This window comes from Euprymna scolopes, chromosome 6 (assembly GCF_053919585.1).
Source record: "Euprymna scolopes isolate OS-2025 chromosome 6, ASM5391958v1, whole genome shotgun sequence".
Lineage (NCBI taxonomy): Eukaryota > Metazoa > Mollusca > Cephalopoda > Sepiida > Sepiolidae > Euprymna > Euprymna scolopes.
In genome coordinates this window covers 101004857-101026737 of record NC_136487.1, presented here as the reverse complement: position 1 = coordinate 101026737, position 21881 = coordinate 101004857, and the positions used below count along the sequence as shown (strand labels likewise).

The window sequence follows — 21881 nt, the reverse complement described above, 5'->3', positions numbered from 1 at the left end:
TCAAAATACAATTCAGACTTATCAAAATTCATTTCAGAGAATACTTATCAAAATACAATTCAAAGAATACTTATCAAAATACAATTAAGAGAATACTTATCAAAATACAATTCAGAGAATACGTATCAAAATACAATTCAGAGAATACTTTTCAAAATACAATTAAGAGAATACTTATCAAAATACAATTAAGAGAATACTTATCAAAATACAATTAAGAGAATACTTATCAAAATAAAATTAAGAGAATACTTATAAAAATACAATTAAGAGAATACTTATCAAAATACGATTAAGAGAATACTTATCAAAATACGATTAAGAGAATACTTATCAAAATACAATTCAGAGAATACTTATCAAAATACAATTCAGAGAATACTTATCAAAATACAATTCAGAGAATACTTATCAAAATTCGTTTCAGAGAATACTTATCAAAATACAATTAAGAGAATACTTATCAAAATTCATTTCAGAGAATACTTATCAAAATACAATTAAGAGAATACTTATCAAAATACAATAAAGATAATACTTATCAAAATACAATTCAGAGAATACTTATCACAATACAATTCAGAGAATACTTATCACAATACAATTCAGAGAATACTTATCAAAATACAATTCAGAGAATACTTATCAAAATACAATTCAGAGAATACTTATCAAAATACAATTCAGAGAATACTTATCAAAATACAATTCAGAGAATACTTATCAAAATACAATTAAGAGAATACTTATCAAAATACAATTAAGAGAATACTTATCAAAATACAATTCAGAGAATACTTATCAAAATACAATTCAGAGAATACTTATCAAAATACAATTCAGAGAATACTTATCATAATACAATTAAGAGAATACTTATCAAAATACAATTCAGAGAATACTTATCAAAATACAATTAAGAGAATGCTTATCAAAATACAATTCAGAGAATACTTATTTAAAATCATCTCAGAGAATACTTATCAAAATACAATTAAAAGAATACTTATCAAAATACAATTCAGAGAATACTTATTAAAATACAATTCAGAGAATACTTATTAAAATACAATTCAGAGAATACTTATCAAAATTCATTTCAGAGAATACTTATCAAAATACAATTAAGAGAATACTTATCAAAATACAATTAAGAGAATACTTATCAAAATACAATTCAGAGAATACTTATCAAAATTCATTTCAGAGAATACTTATCAAAATACAATTAAGAGAATACTTATCAAAATTCATTTCAGAGAATACTTATCAAAATACAATTAAGAGAATACTTATCAAAATACAATTAAGAGAATACTTATCAAAATACAATTCAGAGAATACTTATCAAAATACAATTCAGAGAATACTTATCAAAATACAATTCAGAGAATACTTATCAAAATACAATTCAGAGAATACTTATCAAAATACAATTCAGAGAATACTTATAATATACAATTCAGAGAATACTTATCAAAATACAATTAAGAGAATACTTATCAAAATACAATTAAGAGAATACTTATCAAAATACAATTAAGAGAATACTTATCAAAATACAATTAAGAGAATACTTATCAAAATACAATTAAGAGAATACTTATCAAAATACAATTAAGAGAATACTTATCAAAATACAATTAAGAGAATACTTATCAAAATACTATTCAGAGAATACTTATCAAAATACAATTCAGAGAATACTTATTAAAAATCATCTCAGAGAATACTTATCAAAATACAATTCAGAGAATACTTATCAAACTACAATTCAGAGAATACTTATCAAACTACAATTCAGAGAATACTTATTAAAATACAATTAAGAGAATACTTATCAAAATACAATTAAGAGAATACTTATCAAAATACAATTCAGAGAATACTTATCAAAATACAATTCAGAGAATACTTATCAAAATTCATTTCAGAGAATACTTATCAAAATACAATTAAGAGAATACTTATAAAAATACAATTAAGAGAATACTTATCAAAATACAATTCAGAGAATACTTATCACAATACAATTCAGAGAATACTTATCAAAATACAATTCAGAGAATACTTATCAAAATACAATTCAGAGAATACTTATCAAAATTCATTTCAGAGAATACTTATCAAAATACAATTAAGAGAATACTTATCAAAATACAATTCAGAGAATACTTATCATAATACAATTAAGAGAATACTTATCATAATACAATTAAGAGAATACTTATCAAAATACAATTCAGAGAATACTTATCAAAATACAATTAAGAGAATACTTATCAAAATACAATTCAGAGAATACTTATTAAAAATCATCTCAGAGAATACTTATCAAAATACAATTCAAAGAATACTTATCAAAATACAATTCAGAGAATACTTATGTAAATACAATTCAGAGAATACTTATCAAAATACAATTCAGAGAATACTTATCAAAATACAATTCAGAGAATACTTATCAAAATACAATTCAGAGAATACTTATTAAATATCATCTCAGAGAATACCTATCAAAATACAATTATAGAATACTTATCAAATTACAATTCAGAGAATACTTATCAAAATACAATTCAGAGAATACTTATCAAAATACAATTCAGAGAATACTTATTAAAATCATCTCAGAGAATACTTATCAAAATACAATTATAGAATACTTATTAAATTTCAATTCAGAGAATACTTATCAAAATACAATTCAGAGAATACTTATCCAAATACAATTCAGAGAATACTTATTAAAAATCATCTCGGAGAATACTTATCAAAATACAATTCAAAGAATACTTATCAAACTACAATTCAGAGAATACTTATCAAAATACGATTAAGAGAATACTTATCAAAATACAATTCAGAGAATACTTATCAAAATACAATTCAGAGAATACTTATCAAAATACAATTCAGAGAATACTTATCAAAATACAATTAAGAGAATACTTATCAAAATTCATTTCAGAGAATACTTATCAAAATACAATTAAGAGAATACTTATCAAAATTCATTTCAGAGAATACTTATCAAAATACAATTCAGAGAATACTTATCAAAATACAATTAAGAGAATACTTATCATAATACAATTAAGAGAATACTTATCAAAATACAATTCAGAGAATACTTATCAAAATACAATTAAGAGAATGCTTATCAAAATACAATTCAGAGAATACTTATTTAAAATCATCTCAGAGAATACTTATCAAAATACAATTCAAAGAATACTTATCAAAATACAATTCAGAGAATACTTATTAAAATACAATTCAGAGAATACTTATTAAAATACAATTCAGAGAATACTTATCAAAATTCATTTCAGAGAATACTTATCAAAATACAATTAAGAGAATACTTATCAAAATTCATTTCAGAGAATACTTATCAAAATACAATTAAGAGAATACTTATCAAAATACAATTAAGAGAATACTTATCAAAATACAATTCAGAGAATACTTATCAAAATACAATTCAGAGAATACTTATCAAAATACAATTAAGAGAATACTTATCAAAATACAATTCAGAGAATACTTATCAAAATACAATTAAGAGAATGCTTATCAAAATACAATTCAGAGAATACTTATTTAAAATCATCTCAGAGAATACTTATCAAAATACAATTCAAAGAATACTTATCAAAATACAATTCAGAGAATACTTATTAAAATACAATTCAGAGAATACTTATTAAAATACAATTCAGAGAATACTTATCAAAATTCATTTCAGAGAATACTTATCAAAATACAATTAAGAGAATACTTATCAAAATACAATTAAGAGAATACTTATCAAAATACAATTCAGAGAATACTTATCAAAATACAATTCAGAGAATACTTATCAAAATTCATTTCAGAGAATACTTATCAAAATACAATTAAGAGAATACTTATCAAAATTCATTTCAGAGAATACTTATCAAAATACAATTAAGAGAATACTTATCAAAATACAATTAAGAGAATACTTATCAAAATACAATTAAGAGAATACTTATCAAAATACAATTCAGAGAATACTTATCAAAATACAATTCAGAGAATACTTATCAAAATACAATTAAGAGAATACTTATCAAAATACAATTCAGAGAATACTTATAATATACAATTCAGAGAATACTTATCAAAATACAATTAAGAGAATACTTATCAAAATACAATTAAGAGAATACTTATCAAAATACAATTCAGAGAATACTTATCAAAATACAATTCAGAGAATACTTATTAAAAATCATCTCAGAGAATACTTATCAAAATACAATTCAAAGAATACTTATCAAACTACAATTCAGAGAATACTTATCAAACTACAATTCAGAGAATACTTATTAAAATACAATTAAGAGAATACTTATCAAAATACAATTAAGAGAATACTTATCAAAATACAATTCAGAGAATACTTATCAAAATACAATTCAGAGAATACTTATCAAAATTCATTTCAGAGAATACTTATCAAAATACAATTCAGAGAATACTTATCAAAATACAATTCAGAGAATACTTATCAAAATTCATTTCAGAGAATACTTATCAAAATACAATTAAGAGAATACTTATCAAAATACAATTCAGAGAATACTTATCATAATGCAATTAAGAGAATACTTATCATAATACAATTAAGAGAATACTTATCAAAATACAATTCAGAGAATACTTATCAAAATACAATTAAGAGAATACTTATCAAAATACAATTAAGAGAATACTTATCAAAATACAATTCAGAGAATACTTATTAAAAATCATCTCAGAGAATACTTATCAAAATACAATTATAGAATACTTATCAAATTACAATTCAGAGAATACTTATCAAAATACAATTCAGAGAATACTTATCAAAATACAATTCAGAGAATACTTATTAAAAATCATCTCAGAGAATACTTATCAAAATACAATTATAGAATACTTATCAAATTTCAATTCAGAGAATACTTATCAAAATACAATTCAGAGAATACTTATCAAAATACAATTCAGAGAATACTTATTAAAAATCATCTCGGAGAATACTTATCAAAATACAATTCAAAGAATACTTATCAAACTACAATTCAGAGAATAATTATCAAAATACGATTAAGAGAATACTTATCAAAATACAATTCAGAGAATACTTATCAAAATACAATTCAGAGAATACTTATCAAAATACAATTCAGAGAATACTTATCAAAATTCGTTTCAGAGAATACTTATCATAATACAATTAAGAGAATACTTATCAAAATTCATTTCAGAGAATACTTATCAAAATACAATTAAGAGAATACTTATCAAGATACAATTAAGATAATACTTATCAAAATACAATTAAGAGAATACTTATCACAATACAATTCAGAGAATACTTATCACAATACAATTCAGAGAATACTTATCAAAATACAATTCAGAGAATACTTATCAAAATACAATTCAGAGAATACTTATCAAAATTCGTTTCAGAGAATACTTATCATAATACAATTAAGAGAATACTTATCAAAATTCATTTCAGAGAATACTTATCAAAATACAATTAAGAGAATACTTATCAAGATACAATTAAGATAATACTTATCAAAATACAATTAAGAGAATACTTATCACAATACAATTCAGAGAATACTTATCACAATACAATTCAGAGAATACTTATCAAAATACAATTCAGAGAATAGTTATCAAAATACAATTCAGAGAATACTTATCAAAATACAATTCAGAGAATACTTATCAAAATACAATTCAGAGAATACTTATCAAAATACAATTCAGAGAATACTTATTAAAATTCATCTCAGAGAATACTCATCAAAATACAATTAAGAGAATACTTATCAAAATACAATTAAGAGAATACTTATCAAAATACAATTCAGAGAATACTTATCAAAATACAATTCAGAGAATACTTATCAAAATACGATTAAGAGAATACTTATCAAAATACGATTAAGAGAATACTTATCAAAATACAATTCAGAGAATACTTATCAAAATACAATTCAGAGAATACTTATCAAAATACAATTCAGAGAATACTTATCAAAATTCGTTTCAGAGAATACTTATCAAAATACAATTAAGAGAATACTTATCAAAATTCATTTCAGAGAATACTTATCAAAATACAATTAAGAGAATACTTATCAAAATACAATAAAGATAATACTTATCAAAATACAATTCAGAGAATACTTATCACAATACAATTCAGAGAATACTTATCACAATACAATTCAGAGAATACTTATCAAAATACAATTCAGAGAATACTTATCAAAATACAATTCAGAGAATACTTATCAAAATACAATTCAGAGAATACTTATCAAAATACAATTCAGAGAATACTTATCAAAATACAATTAAGAGAATACTTATCAAAATACAATTAAGAGAATACTTATCAAAATACAATTCAGAGAATACTTATCAAAATACAATTCAGAGAATACTTATCAAAATACAATTCAGAGAATACTTATCATAATACAATTAAGAGAATACTTATCAAAATACAATTCAGAGAATACTTATCAAAATACAATTAAGAGAATGCTTATCAAAATACAATTCAGAGAATACTTATTTAAAATCATCTCAGAGAATACTTATCAAAATACAATTCAGAGAATAGTTATCAAAATACAATTCAGAGAATACTTATTAAAATACAATTCAGAGAATACTTATTAAAATACAATTCAGAGAATACTTATCAAAATTCATTTCAGAGAATACTTATCAAAATACAATTCAGAGAATACTTATCAAAATACAATTAAGAGAATACTTATCAAAATACAATTCAGAGAATACTTATCAAAATTCATTTCAGAGAATACTTATCAAAATACAATTAAGAGAATACTTATCAAAATTCATTTCAGAGAATACTTATCAAAATACAATTAAGAGAATACTTATCAAAATACAATTAAGAGAATACTTATCAAAATACAATTCAGAGAATACTTATCAAAATACAATTCAGAGAATACTTATCAAAATACAATTCAGAGAATACTTATCAAAATACAATTCAGAGAATACTTATCAAAATACAATTCAGAGAATACTTATAATATACAATTCAGAGAATACTTATCAAAATACAATTAAGAGAATACTTATCAAAATACAATTAAGAGAATACTTATCAAAATACAATTAAGAGAATACTTATCAAAATACAATTAAGAGAATACTTATCAAAATACAATTAAGAGAATACTTATCAAAATACAATTAAGAGAATACTTATCAAAATACAATTAAGAGAATACTTATCAAAATACAATTAAGAGAATACTTATCAAAATACTATTCAGAGAATACTTATCAAAATACAATTCAGAGAATACTTATTAAAAATCATCTCAGAGAATACTTATCAAAATACAATTCAGAGAATACTTATCAAACTACAATTCAGAGAATACTTATCAAACTACAATTCAGAGAATACTTATTAAAATACAATTAAGAGAATACTTATCAAAATACAATTAAGAGAATACTTATCAAAATACAATTCAGAGAATACTTATCAAAATACAATTCAGAGAATACTTATCAAAATTCATTTCAGAGAATACTTATCAAAATACAATTAAGAGAATACTTATAAAAATACAATTAAGAGAATACTTATCAAAATACAATTCAGAGAATACTTATCACAATACAATTCAGAGAATACTTATCAAAATACAATTCAGAGAATACTTATCAAAATACAATTCAGAGAATACTTATCAAAATTCATTTCAGAGAATACTTATCAAAATACAATTAAGAGAATACTTATCAAAATACAATTCAGAGAATACTTATCATAATACAATTAAGAGAATACTTATCATAATACAATTAAGAGAATACTTATCAAAATACAATTCAGAGAATACTTATCAAAATACAATTAAGAGAATACTTATCAAAATACAATTCAGAGAATACTTATTAAAAATCATCTCAGAGAATACTTATCAAAATACAATTCAAAGAATACTTATCAAAATACAATTCAGAGAATACTTATGTAAATACAATTCAGAGAATACTTATCAAAATACAATTCAGAGAATACTTATCAAAATACAATTCAGAGAATACTTATCAAAATACAATTCAGAGAATACTTATTAAATATCATCTCAGAGAATACCTATCAAAATACAATTATAGAATACTTATCAAATTACAATTCAGAGAATACTTATCAAAATACAATTCAGAGAATACTTATCAAAATACAATTCAGAGAATACTTATTAAAATCATCTCAGAGAATACTTATCAAAATACAATTATAGAATACTTATTAAATTTCAATTCAGAGAATACTTATCAAAATACAATTCAGAGAATACTTATCCAAATACAATTCAGAGAATACTTATTAAAAATCATCTCGGAGAATACTTATCAAAATACAATTCAAAGAATACTTATCAAACTACAATTCAGAGAATACTTATCAAAATACGATTAAGAGAATACTTATCAAAATACAATTCAGAGAATACTTATCAAAATACAATTCAGAGAATACTTATCAAAATACAATTCAGAGAATACTTATCAAAATACAATTAAGAGAATACTTATCAAAATTCATTTCAGAGAATAATTATCAAAATACAATTAAGAGAATACTTATCAAAATTCATTTCAGAGAATACTTATCAAAATACAATTCAGAGAATACTTATCAAAATACAATTAAGAGAATACTTATCATAATACAATTAAGAGAATACTTATCAAAATACAATTCAGAGAATACTTATCAAAATACAATTAAGAGAATGCTTATCAAAATACAATTCAGAGAATACTTATTTAAAATCATCTCAGAGAATACTTATCAAAATACAATTCAAAGAATACTTATCAAAATACAATTCAGAGAATACTTATTAAAATACAATTCAGAGAATACTTATTAAAATACAATTCAGAGAATACTTATCAAAATTCATTTCAGAGAATACTTATCAAAATACAATTAAGAGAATACTTATCAAAATTCATTTCAGAGAATACTTATCAAAATACAATTAAGAGAATACTTATCAAAATACAATTAAGAGAATACTTATCAAAATACAATTCAGAGAATACTTATCAAAATACAATTCAGAGAATACTTATCAAAATACAATTAAGAGAATACTTATCAAAATACAATTCAGAGAATACTTATCAAAATACAATTAAGAGAATGCTTATCAAAATACAATTCAGAGAATACTTATTTAAAATCATCTCAGAGAATACTTATCAAAATACAATTCAAAGAATACTTATCAAAATACAATTCAGAGAATACTTATTAAAATACAATTCAGAGAATACTTATTAAAATACAATTCAGAGAATACTTATCAAAATTCATTTCAGAGAATACTTATCAAAATACAATTAAGAGAATACTTATCAAAATACAATTAAGAGAATACTTATCAAAATACAATTCAGAGAATACTTATCAAAATACAATTCAGAGAATACTTATCAAAATTCATTTCAGAGAATACTTATCAAAATACAATTAAGAGAATACTTATCAAAATTCATTTCAGAGAATACTTATCAAAATACAATTAAGAGAATACTTATCAAAATACAATTAAGAGAATACTTATCAAAATACAATTAAGAGAATACTTATCAAAATACAATTCAGAGAATACTTATCAAAATACAATTCAGAGAATACTTATCAAAATACAATTAAGAGAATACTTATCAAAATACAATTCAGAGAATACTTATAATATACAATTCAGAGAATACTTATCAAAATACAATTAAGAGAATACTTATCAAAATACAATTAAGAGAATACTTATCAAAATACAATTCAGAGAATACTTATCAAAATACAATTCAGAGAATACTTATTAAAAATCATCTCAGAGAATACTTATCAAAATACAATTCAAAGAATACTTATCAAACTACAATTCAGAGAATACTTATCAAACTACAATTCAGAGAATACTTATTAAAATACAATTAAGAGAATACTTATCAAAATACAATTAAGAGAATACTTATCAAAATACAATTCAGAGAATACTTATCAAAATACAATTCAGAGAATACTTATCAAAATTCATTTCAGAGAATACTTATCAAAATACAATTCAGAGAATACTTATCAAAATACAATTCAGAGAATACTTATCAAAATTCATTTCAGAGAATACTTATCAAAATACAATTAAGAGAATACTTATCAAAATACAATTCAGAGAATACTTATCATAATGCAATTAAGAGAATACTTATCATAATACAATTAAGAGAATACTTATCAAAATACAATTCAGAGAATACTTATCAAAATACAATTAAGAGAATACTTATCAAAATACAATTAAGAGAATACTTATCAAAATACAATTCAGAGAATACTTATTAAAAATCATCTCAGAGAATACTTATCAAAATACAATTATAGAATACTTATCAAATTACAATTCAGAGAATACTTATCAAAATACAATTCAGAGAATACTTATCAAAATACAATTCAGAGAATACTTATTAAAAATCATCTCAGAGAATACTTATCAAAATACAATTATAGAATACTTATCAAATTTCAATTCAGAGAATACTTATCAAAATACAATTCAGAGAATACTTATCAAAATACAATTCAGAGAATACTTATTAAAAATCATCTCGGAGAATACTTATCAAAATACAATTCAAAGAATACTTATCAAACTACAATTCAGAGAATAATTATCAAAATACGATTAAGAGAATACTTATCAAAATACAATTCAGAGAATACTTATCAAAATACAATTCAGAGAATACTTATCAAAATACAATTCAGAGAATACTTATCAAAATTCGTTTCAGAGAATACTTATCATAATACAATTAAGAGAATACTTATCAAAATTCATTTCAGAGAATACTTATCAAAATACAATTAAGAGAATACTTATCAAGATACAATTAAGATAATACTTATCAAAATACAATTAAGAGAATACTTATCACAATACAATTCAGAGAATACTTATCACAATACAATTCAGAGAATACTTATCAAAATACAATTCAGAGAATAGTTATCAAAATACAATTCAGAGAATACTTATCAAAATACAATTCAGAGAATACTTATCAAAATACAATTCAGAGAATACTTATCAAAATACAATTCAGAGAATACTTATTAAAATTCATCTCAGAGAATACTCATCAAAATACAATTAAGAGAATACTTATCAAAATACAATTAAGAGAATACTTATCAAAATACAATTCAGAGAATACTTATCAAAATACAATTCAGAGAATACTTATCAAAATACAATTCAGAGAATACTTATCAAAATACAATTCAGAGAATACTTATCAAAATACAATTCAGACTTATCAAAATTCATTTCAGAGAATACTTATCAAAATACAATTCAGAGAATACTTATCAAAATACAATTCAGAGAATACTTATCAAAATACAATTCAGAGAATACTTATCAAAATACAATTCAGAGAATACTTATCAAAATACAATTCAGAGAATACTTATAAAAATACAATTAAGAGAATACTTATCAAAATACAATTCAGAGAATACTTATCACAATACAATTCAGAGAATACTTATCAAAATACAATTCAGAGAATACTTATCAAAATACAATTCAGAGAATACTTATCAAAATTCATTTCAGAGAATACTTATCAAAATACAATTAAGAGAATACTTATCAAAATACAATTCAGAGAATACTTATCATAATACAATTAAGAGAATACTTATCATAATACAATTAAGAGAATACTTATCAAAATACAATTAAGAGAATACTTATCAAAATACAATTAAGAGAATACTTATCAAAATACAATTAAGAGAATACTTATCAGAATACAATTCAGAGAATACTTATTAGAAATCATCTCAGAGAATACTTATCAAAATACAATTCAAAGAATACTTATCAAAATACAATTCAGAGAATACTTATGTAAATACAATTCAGAGAATACTTATTAAAATACAATTCAGAGAATACTTATCAAAATACAATTCAGAGAATACTTATCAAAATACAATTCAGAGAATACTTATCAAAATACAATTCAGAGAATACTTATCAAAATACAATTCAGAGAATACTTATTAAAATTCATTTCAGAGAATACTTATCAAAATACAATTATAGAATACTTATCAAATTTCAATTCAGAGAATACTTATCAAAATACAATTCAGAGAATACTTATCAAAATACAATTCAGAGAATGCTTATTAAAAATCATCTCGGAGAATACTTATCAAAATACAATTCAAAGAATACTTATCAAACTACAATTCAGAGAATACTTATCAAAATACAATTAAGAGAATACTTATCAAAATACAATTCAGAGAATACTTATCAAAATACAATTCAGAGAATACTTATCAAAATACAATTCAGAGAATACTTATCAAAATACAATTCAGAGAATACTTATCAAAATACAATTCAGAGAATACTTATCAAAATACAATTAAGAGAATACTTATCAAAATACAATTAAGAGAATACTTATCAAAATACAATTAAGAGAATACTTATCAAAATACAATTCAGAGAATACTTATCAAAATACAATTCAGAGAATACTTACTAAAATACAATTCAGAGAATACTTACTAAAATACAATTCAGAGAATACTTATCAAAATACAATTCAGAGAATACTTATTAAAATACAATTCAAAGAATCCTTATCAAAATACAATTAAGAGAATACTTATCAAAATACAATTTAGAGAATACTTATCAAAATTCATCTCAGAGAGTACTTATCAAAATTTAATTCAGAGAATACTTATCAAAATACAATTCAGAGAATACTTATCAAAATGCAATTCAGAGAATACTTATCAAAATACAATTCAGAGAATACGTATCAAAATACAATTCAGAGAATACTTATCAAAATACAATTCAGAGAATACTTATCAAAATACAATTCAGAGAATACTTATCAAAATTCATCTCAGAGAATACTTATCAAAATTCATCTCAGAAAATACTTATCAAAATTTATCTCAGAAAATACTTATCAAAATACAATTCAGAAAATACTTATCAAAATACTATTCAGTTGAAGAAGCATGCCTGAGCTTTCATCACGGCTGAATCTGGAGCATGTGGGCTTCATGATGTTGTTTGAGAGATGCTCACCAATTGACTCTGGTAATCAGTTCATCTTTGGTGTTACAGGCGATAAAGTTAATGTTTTTCTTGACTGCACCCCACACATTATGCATGAGGTTGCAATTAGGCTAGCTGAGGAAGGGTGGAGAGTTATATTTGGGGGCTGGTAAAGCTTTGGAAGTTCTCAGACATGTTAGAGGTTTTCTAGTCATGTAAGATCTTTTTTAGATGATTGTTAAAATATTTTCCTCAACTTGTGGGAGTTATGAAAATCCCTTATTTAGGAATCGTTTGTCTTATAACACCATGCATATGTGTGGATTGAAACGAGCAAGGAGAGTCAAAGGAAAAATCAAAAAACATTATTATTAAAAGGAAAATGAAAACATAAAAACTTTAGGCAGATAATGGTTATCGGCTTTTTCTGCTATGAAATCTCAGTTCTTCACTGCTGAAACATCTGTTGTTGATCTTATCCAATATGTTGACAGAGATAGAAGACTTGCTTTCAAAACACAAATTCGTTTGATAAAAAAAACATAACTTTCCAATTTATATGTTTAACTTTTCTGCTTTTATTTTATATGGATTCTGGATTTTTACATTGGTTTGGGAATTTTTCACTTTTCATAGTTTAGAAAACTGAGAAAAGAACATAAGCTATCAAGATTCCAACATAAATATTCTTAAAAAAAGGGATTTGACCACCCAGGTGTAAATGAGAGATAAGCAAAAATAAGAAGATACAGAAAATAACTGAAACCGTCTGAATTTTCTTATCTCTTTAATTCCTCCTACGCATTTATGTAGTTTTTTCTATATTAATAAGTAATTGAAGGGGGAGGGTAGCTTGTATTATTTACAATGCTTAGATAGATGTAGTATGCATGAAGGGAAAGTAAGCATGCGATAAACTAAAATTCTCATAAAGAGAATGGTGAAAGGACTACAAAAATAGACCAAGGAAAAAAAATGTGTATTTACATATTTGAAACGTATACAGAAAGTTCTATATATATCTATCCACATGAATTAAGATATATTTGTGTATTTACATATTTATATGCTAAGGATTCAGCCTTAAAATAACTGATCATTATAAATTTTTTAATAAATAATTCCTAGGTGTAAGGAGTCTAAATATGACCTATATTTAGTTTAATTTAATTTTATGATGCGAGAATTTTTTGAAAATTTACATACCTTCGATTTTTATGAACTTTTAGACATAAATTAATAAATATTCACAAAATTTCAGTTTCTTTGGAATATTTAAATTGTTTTAAGAGGTGTAATAGGGGCAAAACATATTTGAAAATTTAAATATTTCATATTTGTATTGAACTAGCAGTTAAGCCCAACTTTGCTGGGGACCTATGTACTGTTTATAACTTTATGTGCATATATATATATGAAAATAGAATGGAGGTGGAAGGACCTGAATATTCAAATTTTCGCCCGATTTATGCAGGCTTTTTCAAGAGGGATGGGCATAAATTGGGCGAAATGTTGAGTATTCAGGTCCTTCCACATCCATTCTATTTTTATATCGTCGGATTTAATCCAGCTTAACAATCATATATATATATATATATATATATATATATATTAAAAAGTTTGACTCATATCCAGGTAACCTATATCTAAAATTTCAAGTGTTTAAACCAGTGGCGGCTTGTGCCTGAGATTAGTGGGGGTGCTGCTGCTTCAAAAATTTTACGTATTGTTTTAATATCGTGTAAAAGAAATTCGAATATATAAGTAAATATTTAATCAAATAATAAACAAATCAATCAGAAATGGATAATACGCAAAAACTTTTTATTAAAAATATTTTTTAAATTGTGTACACTTTACAGAATAATAAAAATAATATATACATTTATTCCTTTTAAACTTTTCAGATTAAATTAAAGTTTGCGTTTTTGTTTGTTTGTCTTTTTGTAAACAAACAAAAAACATTTTTAAAAATACATTTTATTTTCAATTTTTTAATAACTTATTTTTTATATAAAAACAAAAAAGAAACACTGAAATTTACTTGCCTCCCTACGAGGGTTAATTTAGGAGTTTACTTTTTGAAAATAGCGTTTTATTTAATAAGTTTTATTTACAAAATTTATTTTTAAAAATGTATTTATAACAAAACGTATTTGTAAATATAATACAAAATAAAAAAAGTTTACATTTTTATATAGTAAGCAAACAAACAAAAATATTTAAAGATACAAAATTTTTACAAATCTTTTAACAACTTGCTTTTTATATAAAAAGAACAAACAAACTTGGCTATTTGCTGACCTTCCCATGCCGGTAAAGATCGACATAAAGTGGAGATTTATTATAAGAAAATAGGGTGTCATATATAAGCATTATAAAACATCGATTTTTTAATGTAGCTTCCTCCCCAAAGAAAACAAAAAATTAAAATTGTCTCAGTCCAGAAGGATTTCTAATTACTTTTTTTAATGCGTATTATCTGCCCCATCTACTAATAAATTCAATGTAAAGTTTAAAAATGCATAATTATAAAAACTGTTTCTTTACTTAAAAACACATTTTAATTTAAAAAAGCCTTGTGCAAAAAAAACAAAACATTTTTCAAAGTGTAAAACTTCTAACATTGTCCTCGTTGGAGGCAAATAAATGCTAATTTTTTTATTTCTAAAACATACAAGTTAAAAAGATTTCTAACTAAAATGTATTTTCAACATAAACTGTTTCTTCGCTTGTTTGCTTCTAGGAAAAAATGTAAACAGTTTTTTTTTAAATTTTTTTTGTAAAGTTTAGTTGTTTCAAAATAAATAGCATTTAAAACTACTTAAAACAAACAAACAAAAAGGCAGGTAGATCGAAAAGTAATTTTATTTTTATGGTAAGATTTATTTATTGTATATTTGATTTTTACCCTTAGTCGCGTGTTAGCATCAGTGCTAAATCCCCGAATACTTAAAAAATAAACAAGAAAGAAAAAGCAAAACAGGTTCTGCATATTATATATTTCCATCTGCTACTGAATACAATCGCAACGCTAAAAGTGTGCGTATTTAAAAAAAAAAGCACAATATTTTATGTACAAGAACACATTATATGCACATTTTAATAATTAAAAAAAAAATGTAAATAAGCCTCACTTTTTTTTTCTTTTTTTTTTTCAATAACAAAATGTTATCATATTTATAAGTACAGGCGCACACTCTAAGCAAACACCGAATTTCACGAGCGTCTGAGATGCGGAACTGCGAGAAGCGAGAGTTCCCCAGCGGCCGTTATCGGTTGTCTAAAAGCACGCATGCGCACAAGAGAATTTCATTAAGAAAGTGTAACTGTGAATTTCACAGCTCTAAGCAAGTTTTATTTTTGTTTTTATATGAATTTGGAGATACCGACATTAAACTTAATGATTTTATAATGTACATATAGAAAAAAATAAAATAATAATAATAAAAAAATAAACGTATTATTTTTAATTTTATCATTAATATTATGTAGAAATAATTTGGGGGTGCTGCAGTCCCACAGCTCCATGCACGAGCCACCACTGGTTTAGACCCAAAATTGGCGTAGGAATTTGGTAGAATCTGCAAAGGTCAACTCTTTCAACGTTTTTTTGGCCAAAAACTGGTTAAAAATCTTGCTGCATGTCTGAATACCCTTTATGTAAAATTTCAAATGTTTAGACCCAAAATTTGCTGAATAGTTTGTAAGAGACCGCAAAGGTCAGATCTTTTAAACTTTGACTCCTTGATAGCCAAATTTTCGGCCAAAAACCATTTAAAAAGTTTGCCCATGTCTGAATACACTTTATGTAAAATTTCAAATGTTTAGACCCAAAATTGGCTGAGATATCAGATTTTTAAAAACTTTGACCCCAATTTTGACCCCCTTAGCATTTAATGTTTTGAGCTCAAATCAAGTTAAAAAGTTTGATCTATGTCCAAGGAACCTACATCTAAAATTTCAATTGTTTAGACCCAAAATTGACAGAGGGGTTTGATCGAGTTTCCAAAGGTCAAATCGTTGAACTTTGACCCCTGGACAGACAAATTTCTGGCCAAAAACCGATTAAAAAGATTTTTCCAAATCTCAATATCCCTTATGTCAAATCTCAAGTCTGTAGACTGAAAATTGACAAAGTAGTTTGTTAGGGAAATGTACACATACAGACAGACACACAGACAATTTCACTTTTATAAATGTACAGATTTGATCCATAGTCATTAGACATCAATTAAGTAAAATTATCTGAATATAATTTTTTTCTTAAAACTTCTTAAGCTTTAAATTTGAGATATTTTCTAGAATGCAATATCTTTTAATCAAAATAGGAATACGGATTCTAGACATAAGGTTTAGTAGCATTATATCTTGATTTTAGTCTTCATAAAAAATAGTGAAGAAAAACTTTTCTGTTCAGTTTATTAATTTTACTTATTCTGGATAGGTAAAAGATAAAGTTGTTGGATTTTCCTTAATAGTAATGCATCTAACACATTGATTTTTTGTTTCTTACTACCATGTCAATTCGATTCTTTATTATTGCAAGTTGAAATTCCAATTGATTTTATTGATTACATAATATATCCGGTCTTCAGTAAAGTACAGATCCAGATGTACACCAGTAACTTCGATTGGACCATCATCTAGCTAATAAAAGCCAATTAACCAATAAAATAATTGTGTTTGTTGCAAATATTTTAAATTGCAAGTGACTATTCAAATATTTTTCCTACACTCATCATTCATAAATAGATTTATGTTTCACCTCACTTTAGATTACTTTCTTTTGAAGCATTTGATTTAATTGTAAACTTACATCTTAAATGATCAAAATCTATTTGATTTTGTGGGTGTGTAAAAAGATTTCTTGTTAATTTTTCAAAAGTCTTTTCTTTTATAATTACAATCTTTTGTCTCTAGTAAAAGTACAAAAACATAAAAAATGCAAACATGGCAAGACAACTACAAAGCATGTCTGCTTAAAAATAATTGTAACACATTTTTACTGCCATCATGTCGATAAATATGCAACTACAGAAAAATAATTCACATGTGCTATTGTCTATTATCCTCTGTCCTCTTTCAATTTCTTTTCTTACACAAATTGACGATGGCAAGAATTAAGATTTACTCTCTTGTTTTGTCAAAATCTGGTTAGATTTTCTAAAATTCATTGCATTAAATATGTATTCAGTTTGATTAGGATTTAGTCTACACAGCCCGGCAAGAAACGTTAATTTAATTTCCATCTTTTTTTTTTTTTTTTTTTTACTTTCTTTGTTAGTTTGACAGAAGAAATATCTACTCAGTCTGACCAGGCACACTATTTTCATTCTTTTCTTTTTCCTTTCTTTATTATGAACAATCTAAACGAAATGTGTTTTGTTCTTTAAAAGTTTCATCCAGCTTTCACATCAGCATCTGAATTAATAATCCATATTGTATAAAGGTATCATTGTATTAAGGTAAATTTTAAATTTGATAGTTGTGAATGTATTTTTCTTTTTTCTTTTTTTACTATTTTATAAGAGTCTATGAGTGATTTGTTGGCTTTCTAAGCAGGCTTTTCTTATACTGTTATGGTTTATCTTGTAAGACTCAGTGTTGTTCAGGCAAACTGTCATACATTATCATTTTCTTCACATCTTTAACTTTAAGAATGAATAATAATAATAATAAGAAGAAGAAGAAGAAGGAGAAGTTTTACAGTTGAGGAGTAATAATTTTTATCATTTGAACTCTTCAATTCACCGTCTTCATTCTGAGCGCTTTTCCCACAATTTCCTGACAGATGTAACCCCAAACTAGGGAACTCCTCACAGAAACTAGGAACCAATATGGACTCTGATGTGGAACTCTTAATTATTTTACTTCAGCCTTCCATCCAGCCAAGAGAATGTCATGTTCTGGGGATCAAATCAAGGTTTCACCCAAAATCCCTCATAGACCTACCTTGAATCCGACAGAAAAACTCCCAAGCCCAGCAAGACACAACTTAGGAAAGTCACAGGCTACATTAACCAAAACACAATAAAATATATATTTTAGAGAGTGAAAACAAAACTTAATTACAAAAAGTTAGAATCAGCAAATGTGCTTTCCAAATAGTAATCTAAAATTCTAAGATTGAAAAGTATTGTTCGCTTTTCATATCGGCATCTCAGTTGATGATACATGCAGTGTTGACGTCAGTTGGACATTTTATGAGAGTAGATTTAAAAAATTAAATTATGAATCTCGACTGTGAGAAAAATTGAAGACAAAAAAAAAACAAATGGTTGAAGAATTCAGATCATTCAACCATTTGTTTTTCATTTTCAATTCTTAAACGGTTTTAATAAATTAAAACTTTAATACACATAAAAAGAAATGTAATTTTGCTTATACTAAAGGCAGTACATGTTGTGTAATAAAGGTAGACAGGTGAATGTGTTGAGTTGTGATTTGTTTTCTTGCTTTTTTTTATAATGTTTGGGATAGTTCACGTAAAATCTCGCAACAGTTTGACAAAGAAGAACGTTGTCTTTTTTTTTAATTAAAAATTTGTGCAATAGCAGACATTAACATTAAAAGCAACTGATTTTAATATATATATATATATATATATATATATATAAACACTAAGCATTTTGGAGAATTGATGAACTGATGAGAAACTGAAAAGAAAGTGTATGAACAGAAAAATATTACACTGGCCAACATTATTTTTTACTTTTTGAATGCTGTCTACATTCCTACAACTGATTGAGGGCATTTTGCTGAATCAGGAAATGCCATCCATTTCTCTCCATCAGGTCAGATTTTTGTGCTAAGTTGATTTGAAAAGAATCAGATCTTCTGATAAAATCGATTACATATTTGTGGCATTATCAGTTGACTTTTGTCAACACATATAGTTTTAAGAGAAAAAATGTTTTGCCAACATCATATATTAATTACCTGATAAAACCATCGATTACTATCAACTGAATGGTGGGCATTAATAAAGATAAGTACATTTAAATTGCATGTTGCTTCACCATTGGTCAAATTTCTTTGAACTGCCGAAGTGTTCAGTGGCTAGGAGGTCTCTCTTCAGATTCCAACAGTAGTCAGCCATGATGACTGTGTCCCAGAGATCCTGATACCTGGTCTCCATCTCTTTCAGATCTTGATGGAATCTTTCCCCCTGCTCATGTCACTCATCGAACGCAGGTTCTCAGCAAACTGGTCAATATGTGAAAATAGTACATGTTGACGCTCGTGTTGCAGCATAGCTTTTTGAAAGCAGTCAACATGTTGTTGGCAAATTCTTCATAGTTTGTGCCCTTATTGTTGTTAATAATATCAATACCTTATTGTTGTTAATAATATCAATACCTTATTGTTGTTAATAATATCAATACCTTATTGTTGTTAATAATATCAATACATTATTGTTGCCAAGTAAGTCCTTTAATGCCAGAATAAATGCCTTCCATGCTTTAAGTCTCACTTTGTTCATTGAGTTTTCAAACTCTGGGTCTCTGATGAGCTACCAGATCTGAGGACTGGCAAAAATGTCAACTTTCAACTTCGCTATTGTCAATCCTGTCTTTAGTAAAAGTAAAATTACATCTATTTTTATGTGTATTAAAGTTTTAATTTAATAAAACCGTTTATTTAGTTGCAAGATTTAATGTATAATTGTTTTTCTTTGAATTAAAAGTTGGCATTGTTAAAATAACAACCGATATAAGAATAGTCGTTTGAATAATTCAAATAATGTGAATCAGTTATGTGTCTCCTTCACTCACTTGTGTATGGTTGTTATTGTTTACTTGTGTTAATTGTCACTACATTAAAATATCTGTGAAGAAAATTAAAATCTGACTTTTTTAAAGAAAAATTTTGAATTCAAAGTCTTTCTAAATTTTATTCTTTTGTTTGTATTCCAGGATGGAAAGAATATTGATGCTAAATGGGATGATCGTATTGCATCTGGTGTCTCTGCTTTACTTGGCAGAACTCTAGAACCGTTAAAATTGGGTAAAACACAAGACAGGTATAGAGATTTTATATCAGTTCAGATTGCTGACAAATTCTATTTTTGTCCTATTCTTTATAGTAATACATTATTTTGCTAATCAAATCAGTAATTGTGAAACAGCAACAACTATGACGATGAGGATAACAGTTCACAAATAATCGGTGCTCGTGCATTTACTGATCCGTGCTATTTTTTAAATCGTATTTCCAAGTTTAATTAAAGTTTTATATGTTTTTTATTCAATTGTAAGGTTAAAGTACAGAATAGGTACAAAACACCCTCCCCTCCCCATGTTAAGAATGGCTTTTTAAATAATAACGTTATTATTTCAGCACAGATCAGTAAGTGCACTAGTACCAAATAATCAAATCAAGTTTTTTAATTTTATAAATAATTATGGTCAAGAATTATTGGGTAAGCTTCTACCAGTATTTTATTTAATTTTTTAATTTTATGAGCGATTTAAAGATTTGAGTGTCATATGTCCACAGTTTTTTTCTTATTCTCATGTAACGCTCTACATTACTTCTTTTTTAACCAAATAAACGCTTTAAAATAAGTAAAAACACTAAAAACTTATAAATAAGTGTATGGTCACAAGAAAAATACAAAGAAAGGGATTAAATTTATATTTTTATTCTCGGTTT

General features: G+C 24.9%; 1 protein-coding gene across 1 annotated transcript in view; it reads left to right on the top strand.

Annotated features, from left to right (window-relative positions):
• The window catches only part of LOC145277824 (protein deacetylase HDAC6-like), a 140355-nt gene that overhangs the window by 111688 nt on the left and 6786 nt on the right, over positions 1–21881 (top strand). Inside the window, exon 9 of the mRNA XM_080129727.1 lies at positions 21143–21249. Within this exon, the coding sequence (XP_079985853.1) occupies positions 21143–21249 (107 nt within the window). The remainder of the gene's footprint in view (positions 1–21142; positions 21250–21881) is intronic.